At 43.4% G+C, this 7,964-nt stretch overlaps 1 protein-coding gene across 1 annotated transcript in view; it reads left to right on the top strand.

Annotated features, from left to right (window-relative positions):
- Window positions 1–7,964, top strand: part of Hsd17b12 (hydroxysteroid 17-beta dehydrogenase 12) — a 127,052-nt gene that overhangs the window by 114,471 nt on the left and 4,617 nt on the right. The window contains exon 9 of the mRNA XM_029468199.1: window positions 1,359–1,424. Coding sequence (XP_029324059.1) covers window positions 1,359–1,424 — 66 coding nt within the window. The remainder of the gene's footprint in view (window positions 1–1,358; window positions 1,425–7,964) is intronic.

Genomic DNA, 7,964 nt, shown 5'->3' with positions numbered 1-7,964 from the left:
GGTGTTAACTTTGTTGAAATGCTATGCTTGGTAGTTTGTAGCCAACTGAGGGGGCAGGTAGGTGACCCACATGGGATTCTGAAGTGTCACAGATGGAAATAGATTTACAAGTGGAGTGCCAGTGTGTCACAGCCACTGATAGTCTGATTTTTGATCCCTGGTAGTTTATTGATTTTAACAGGGACACTAATGCTTTCCATAGAGACCTAGCCTCAGCCAGTCCACCGAGTTGGTTAGAATCTGATACTAATGAACCTAAGGTGGGACTGTCAGCAACATGAACATGGCCTTCACATAGCCAGGAAGTACATCCTGGCAGTACCACAGCCATGCTCAGTAGACAGGAAAGAGATCTATGGAGAGTGAATGTCTGCCACCTTATCTAGAATTCCCGAACACTGTCATGTCTAGAGTGTGACAGGAATTTCCCAGAACTCTATGTCATCATACAACACCGTTATTCACATCTTCACCTTACTGCTAGGATAGTAATTCAGACTGAATCTTCTCTTGTCTGTGGGCCAGTCACTCCAAGTTCAGTTACTTCACTGAGTAATGGAAATATTTCTGGGGAATGACCATTTTAGTTATTGAAATTAAGCAAGCCTTTACGGAAAAATAAGTAAATCATAATACATAATAGGATCATATAGTATGTCAGAGAAGGAAAAGTGTAAAATACAACTTTTCACTGAGAAAACTCAGTACTTACTGTCTTCTGAGTCCTGCACAACCCCACAGCCCTCTGATCTACCTGCTTTCTTAGTGGCTGAAACATACTGTCAGCATGTTTAATCAACATCTTGTGTTAGAATTCCAGTATCTGGAAATCTCGATGGAGGTCCTGCCAGTGGAGACCTTCCATTGGGGTGTCATTGAACTTGGCCTTTTAAGCCTGATACAAAGCTGCATGGTTTCCAGGCGGTTTACAGTTTCGATATCAGATGGACTCTCACCCTCACTTCTCAGACCCAGCTCACAGGACCCAGCAGCAAAACAGAGCTGCACAGAATTCACTCTGGGTCTCTCTTGGAGTGGCAAATAGAAAGTGGAATTAAATCCTTTGTTACATAATAAAAGAATTTTTTTTCTTTCCTTTGGAAAATAATTTGGAGGAGGCTTTTCTCATTAAGTCAAAAATTGGCAAATGTTATTTTTGGTAAGATAATGTCATTTGTAGCAGAAAAACCTCCTGAGGTTTTAAAGTGTTTTTATCTCTTCTGCATTTGAAGTGAAAGGAATGACTAGAAACAGTAGTGTTAAATGGTTAATTTATTATTTTGTTGTTTCCATGGCTACACTCTAGGCAGACTGATGTAATAGATGTATTTTCTTTCTCACCCCCACCTCCCTCCCAGGCCTTTGTAGATTTCTTCTCTCAGTGCCTCCATGAGGAGTATAAGAGCAAGGGCATCTTTGTGCAGGTAAGTGGAGTTTGTTTCAGTTAAGTATCCCTGGTTTTGTGTGGTTTCCACAGCAACAGTCGCTGTCTTGGCAACGAAAGAAAATCACATTCCTCAGTAAGCGATTGTGACGTGAGCACTCCCTTAGAGACATGGTTTCTTTTCCCTCATGCTCTTAGGTCTAGATTTTTAAAAAATTAGCCTCTCTAATTTTTAACTAGGTTACCTGAACTAGAACTAAATGTAAACAGTTGAAGCATCATTATTGTAAATGCTCATAGTTTATTTTAAGACAGTCTGACTCTTTAAAATTGTGGTAGAAAAATACACAACACAGAACTTAGGTTGTCAATTATCTGCATGCAGCTCAGGGGCATGAGTGTACTCACCATTGCACAGTCACTGCCACCATTCTTCTGGGAGTTTCCTTCACCTCCCCAAACTGAAGCTGAGCACCAATAAATGCTAACTTTCCCTTCTCTTTCCCCAGCCCCTGGCAATGACCATTCTGTTTTCTGTCTCCCCACAGTTACCTGTTCTTAGTCCATCCCGTGAATAGAATCATTCAATGTTTGGTCTGTGATCAGGTCACTTAGTGTAGTATCTTAGGCTCTTTTGGCACAATGTGGGGATTAGGGTTCAGACAGTTAACCCATTTTCCCAGGCTGATCTGAGACTCAAATCTAGGTCCGTTTGCTATTAGACCACTTGCTCCTATCCCTAGGCTACTGAAGTCACTGTGCTCAGGAAATAATGAAGCCAAAAGTACCAGGCTGTTCGTGACCACTCTAGTTTATACATGTAGATAATCAAGATGGGGCTAAGGGTTATCTAGCTGTATATTCTAAGTCTTTTCATTTTAAATAGTATTGGAGCTAAGTCACTTATCACAAGGAAGGGTAAGGTAAGTGTTCCCTCATCTTTAGGGTCCACGAAAAGCCTGCTTCTTCCAAGCCCTTTCCTTTGCTTACTTCCTAGGAGTATCTACTGACCACTTACTTGATACTGTTTAATTTTCAGCTCCCTGTATATATAGGCTACATGTGGGGAGACAGGGTTTTGTAGAATCTTGTATTTTATGCCTATGATACCAGGAATCCCCCTTAGATTGGATTTTGGTAACAAGGAAGCCAAGTAACACTGGTAGGAGGTAAGGCTCCTGTGCCACTCAGTGTTACACTGTTGTCTTTCTGGTAAATCTGTTATTATGCCCCAGTGCGGCTCAGCGGGCACTCTAAAAGTCCACTGGAGGGTACCCGGGAGGCTTTGGCTGGAAACTGCCTGTGTTTCAGTGCCATGATGTAGCTAGCGGTGCTGTGTGAACACAGACAGCAGTCCTGGTAGTGTCCAAGCCTGTCCCTTCTCTCATTTGCACAGCCTGTTTCCTCAAAGGTAGTTTCCTTGGATTCTCTGCCTGATATTAACCTGATATGACTAGAAACCACCCCACAGCACATTAGTATTTGCCTTCTGAAATACATTATTTTGATGAGCTTGTCCCGTTTACATCCGTAAATTTTAAATTATTTAATTTCATCCATCATTGTCTTTATTACTAAGATTCACTTGAGGTCTAAACTTAGAATGAATTACCAAGAAAAGGAAAATTCATATTTATGAAGACAAACGTGGCTGTCGCACTCTGAAAATAAATCCCAGGGTACTGAGTAGAGCAGAGAGCCCAGGTTAAGCTGAAACGTAGCTGCTTTTCTCTGGGTGGTGTTTCTGTCTTCTGGGTTATGGACTGAGGGATTGAGCGCCTTGCTCCACCTTCTATTCCATCCCATGTTTCTTGGGTCATCTCATTAACACACAGATCAAGTAACCTCGTTAACACGCAGCTCGGTACTGCTGGCTTCTCTCACTGGCCTCAGGTGGCATACCTGAAGCTTAGTTTTGAAATCAGACCCCACAAGGCATCAGTGCTCTTGCTACTTATTTATGTTGAGGCTAGAGCGGACTGTGGATTGTCCTCTGTGTGCTCTGCCCTGTGAAGTGCCCATGACTCTCATTTTAATGCCTGTTTCCTCAAAGCTAGTTGCCTTGGATTCTCTGCCTGATAGGAATCTGATATGACTAGAAACCACCCCACATCACCTCTTCAGGACTGTCTCACATTGCCTCCAAGCTCCTTTTGTCCCTGAGCTCTGGACAAAAGGCTCAGGTTCCAGTTCATCTTCCCTGAGTCCCTATCTCAGGCCTTAGACACTTGGATTACGATTTTCCTTCTTCCCTGAGCCTCACATGCCTCTGTCTGTTGCTAGGCCTGCTCACCAAGTGGTTTTTTGTTTGTTTCTTTTCTTGAGAGTGTATTACAGTATTGACCAGGCTGGCCTTGAACTTACAAAGCACCTGCCTCTGCCTTCTGCCTGCTGGGTAAAAGCCATACACCAGCACTCCCAGGTGGCAATGTGTTCCCGAGCAAAGCTGTTTGCTACCTCAGTGTTGCTAATGTTCTCCCCCTCCTCCCTCTCTTTCTACAACTGAAGACCGATGGGGAGGAGCAAAAGGAACTTATGCATACATCCTTCAAAGAACAAAACTCACATGAAATCTAAGTGAGGAGATAGGCCCTGGTCTGCCCTGTGCTCACTAGTAAATGCTGAGTGAGTGAGGAATAGCCAGAGCCACCTCAGCTCCCGAAGTCCTCTTGGTTTCCTTCCTAAGTCATTTTTATTTAGAGATAATTTTAAAGCTAGCCGGGCAGTGGTTGTACACGCTTAAATAATTAACTCCAGCACTTGGGAGGCAGAGGCGGGCTGATCTCTGAGTTCAAGGCCAGCCTGGTCTATAAGCAAGTTTCAGGACAGCCAGGGCTACACAGAGAAACCTTGTGTCAAAAAGCTAAAAAGAAAACAAACAAAGCCAGTTGTAGCCATAGAGACAGTACCAAGAAGAGCAGCCTTGTCAGTTTGCCCAGCTTTCCCCTTTGTTATTGTCTGACTCCACCTAGAGCCATTAGAGGGGCCTTAGAGAGGAAGTTGGGTGTGTTCTTTCGCTTTGCCTCAGATTCTTAGTGCACATCTGAAAGGTTAAGTTCTTGATTACTACAACCACACTAAATGTGAGGTTGAATGCTGGTGTAAAGTTATTGATGATCTGTTCACTGTTTTACCTCTTCTCTTGTTTATTCTTTTTCATTTTGGTTGGTTGGTTTTGGAGGGGTTGTTTTTGTTTTGTTTGTTTGTTTGTTTGTTGACACAAGGGCTCACTATGTAGCCCAGGCTGGCCTTGAACTCAGTCCTCCTGCCTTTGCCTCTGGAATGCTGGAATTTCCAGCACGCTTCACCACACCCTGTAACACTCTTTTCAGTTTCCTTTTGTTTTCTGGTGCTGGTGGTTGACTGTAGCACCCCTAGGCAAATACTAGACCAGTGCTCTGCCACTGAGCTATGTTCCCAGCCATCTTTACAGTAATGTTTGATTCTCCAGAAAAGCATTTGGTCTAGAATCCGGTATTCCATTCTCCTCTTTCTTGTGTTTCTTTCTCTCTGGACTCTTTTATGCCACTGACATTTTGGAAGAGCACAGCCCTCCTCCCCACTCTTCTGTCTTGAGCATACCTCATTTAGGGCTTATCTGACACTTGCTTGTAGTTAGATTCGGGTTATGCTTTTATGCCCACAACAGGAAGGATATACTGCTGAATCCTTCTTAGGTTATCACATGGGAAGACAGGAGTCTCTTTCTGTTGCACTAGTAAGCCATCAGTGGGGAGACCCCTTAAAACATTGCAAATATCTTACTTCCTTAGACAGTTTTCCTTAAGTTGTTAAATTTATATGTTAACCCTATATAATATATATGATTTATGTGTTAACCCTATATGCTTGCTTCACAAACTTGCCAAACGAAGAGATAGCCTATCTGGATTTTAGTCCAGGTGAAAGCATGGAGACGTCCGTAAGTTCTCCCTTTGTCCAGTCTTGTTTTGTGCAGACCTCATTGCCTGTGTGCTTAGAGATAGTGAGGAACAGACCCTAAGCTCAGTGTCACCAGACCAAGATTATGAGTTCTGTTCTCACCCCTCAGTGGTCATCTGACCTGTGCAAGATTTCTCTGTGGCTTTGCTCCTTAATTTTTGACTCCTGAAGGCAAATGAGGTGACTAATGTGACATATATAAAGGCATCAGAAACTGGGAAGTGATAGTACGTATAGAGAAGATCGATGAAAAACAGAAGCAGTGTGCATTTATGGAACCCCTACAGTATGCCCCATGCTCACTCACTGTTACCGAGTTTGAGCTTGATGCTAACCTGACCCCATGTCCCAGACTGGAAAATAAAAATTAAGGTGTATCTCCATTTGTCAGGAGTGGGACAACAAAAGACTCAAGATCCCTGACTCAAGGCACACAGATATTTAAACACACTACCAATCAGTGGACCCTAAATGAGAGGCCTGTGTATTATGTTTCACATATCTCCAGTCAGGAAGTATGTAGAGTGTAGTATTGGGTATGGTAGTTGGGAATATGGTAGCAAGAAAAGCAGGCAGTGAACAAGAAAACATGAGTACAATGACCCCCTATAGCGATGGTGCTGTACATCTCAGCAGGTGGGGAAAGTGTAGGGAAATTTACTGATCCAGGCTTATATAACTCCAAGGCAAAAGGTCTGCAGTCTGTCAGATCACAGAGTACTAAATCAAGTCTATTCTGAAGATATGTCCAGTCTGGCTACATCTCATGACACTACTGCCATTGTATCCTACTTTGGACCATCTCTCTATTTGGCCTCCTGTGCTAGATAATCAGCTTTCCATGTGACTCCTGTAGAGTCATTTGGGAAGAAGGAGCCTCAGTTGAGAAAACACCCCCACCAGATTGGCCTGTAGGGCATTTTCTAGATTGATGGGGTCAGGGAGGAGGGCTGAGCAAATGATGAGAAGCAAGCCAATAGGCAGTGTTCTTCCATGGCTTATGCGTCAGTTCTTGACTTCAGGTTCCTGCACTGTTGGGTTTCCTATCCTAACTTCCCCAGATAATGAACCGACTATAACTGTAAGCTGAAATAAACCCTTTACTCCCCGAGTTACTTATAGCCATGGTGTTTAACACAGCAATAGATTCACTAACTACAACACCCCACTACTGCTATCTTTGCTGATAAGATAGTGTCTGTTCACTGTAGCCAGAGTTGATAAAGCAAACTCCAGTCATTTCACTTCCCTGCTTAAAACTCCACCAAAGCTTCTCATGTCTTCAGAGTAAAACTCTTGAGTTGTATGACCCATGCTGCTTTGATTTCCACACTCAGCTGTTGCTCAGTTTACAAGGGTCTGCAATCAGATATCTCTGGGCTAGCTTCCATCCCTTGTGTGAGAACATTGCTTACATATGACCTTATCTAAGCCTCATTGCAGAAATAGTCTATCATCAATACTCTGCCCACATCCCTCTGTGAAATCAGGGTCTGGTGTTTACATGGTTGTATCACAGGTACCTAAACATCTTCTAGGATACATTCAGATAAATTACTAGATGGGGGGGGGGTGTACTTTCAGTTTTCCCTTTTTTTCCCCCCTGTAAATATTAACATACACATTCCATATGTTAAAGGCAGGTTCTTTGTAGGATTAGTAGTCACTCAAAGAATTCTTGTAACCCCTGAGTTAATCAGGAGGCTTTTATGGAAAGACTGATAGTCTGCAAGTAGAGAACGGCAAGCAGCAAAGCTATACTGTACACGTTTAGTTAGCTGTGTGCTTGGGAGGACTTCAGATCCTAAATGAAGATAAATGAAGACACAGACTCATAGAGCCACAGCCTTTGCCTTAAGAATGTGTCCAGGCTGGAGAGAGAGCCCAGTCAGTGTGAAGAGAAGCTGTGCATATGCCTCCAACTCCAGCTCTGGAGAAGGGGGGAAAAACAAGCAGGTTTCCTGAAGCCTGTTGGCCAGCTTCGGGCTCAACAAGTCCCAAAAATAGAAAATTTTTTAATGTCCTAAAATAATAAAGGTGGAGAGTAATCAAAGAAAGACTCCTGAAAACAGAGCCATCTAACAAGTACATGCATAACACACACACACACACACACCTTGGAAAAGAAAGAAGACAAAGTAAACAACTGTGTGCCGACTATTGTCAGCCTAATGCTGAAACTGCCCTGGAGTTGGCTTTCCCTTGCTCCTTACTTGGCTGGACCAGAAGGAAGATGGGGAAGCGGGGAGGGACCAAGTGAATCTAGAGAAGGGCACATTAACAAGATTAGGTGCCACAGGTAGAACCTTGTTCAAAATGGAAAGGTCTGATCATTTTTAGGTTTGAGAAGGATATTTAGTTCCTAGCTGGCTCTGCCATGCGAAGTTCTGAGACTCGGTGTTTGTTTCTTTCGTGTCTGCCATGTGTCTTGTCTTCCGGCATCCTGTTGTCCAGTTATAGTGCCTTGTCTTTCCTTTCCTTTCCTCTTTCCTTTCCTCTTTCCTTTCCTCTTTCCTTTCCTCTTTCCTTTCCTCTTTCCTTTCCCCTTTCCTTTCCCCTTTCCTTTCCCCTTTCCTTTCCCCTTTCCTTTCCCCTTTCCTTTCCCCTTTCCTTTCCCCTTTCCTTTCCCTTTCCTTTC

The sequence above is a fragment of the Mus caroli genome, chromosome 2 (assembly GCF_900094665.2).
Source record: "Mus caroli chromosome 2, CAROLI_EIJ_v1.1, whole genome shotgun sequence".
In the NCBI taxonomy this organism is placed as follows: domain Eukaryota; kingdom Metazoa; phylum Chordata; class Mammalia; order Rodentia; family Muridae; genus Mus; species Mus caroli.
The sequence above is the reverse complement of the archived record's forward strand: the minus strand, read 5'-3'. Positions and strand labels throughout refer to the sequence as shown.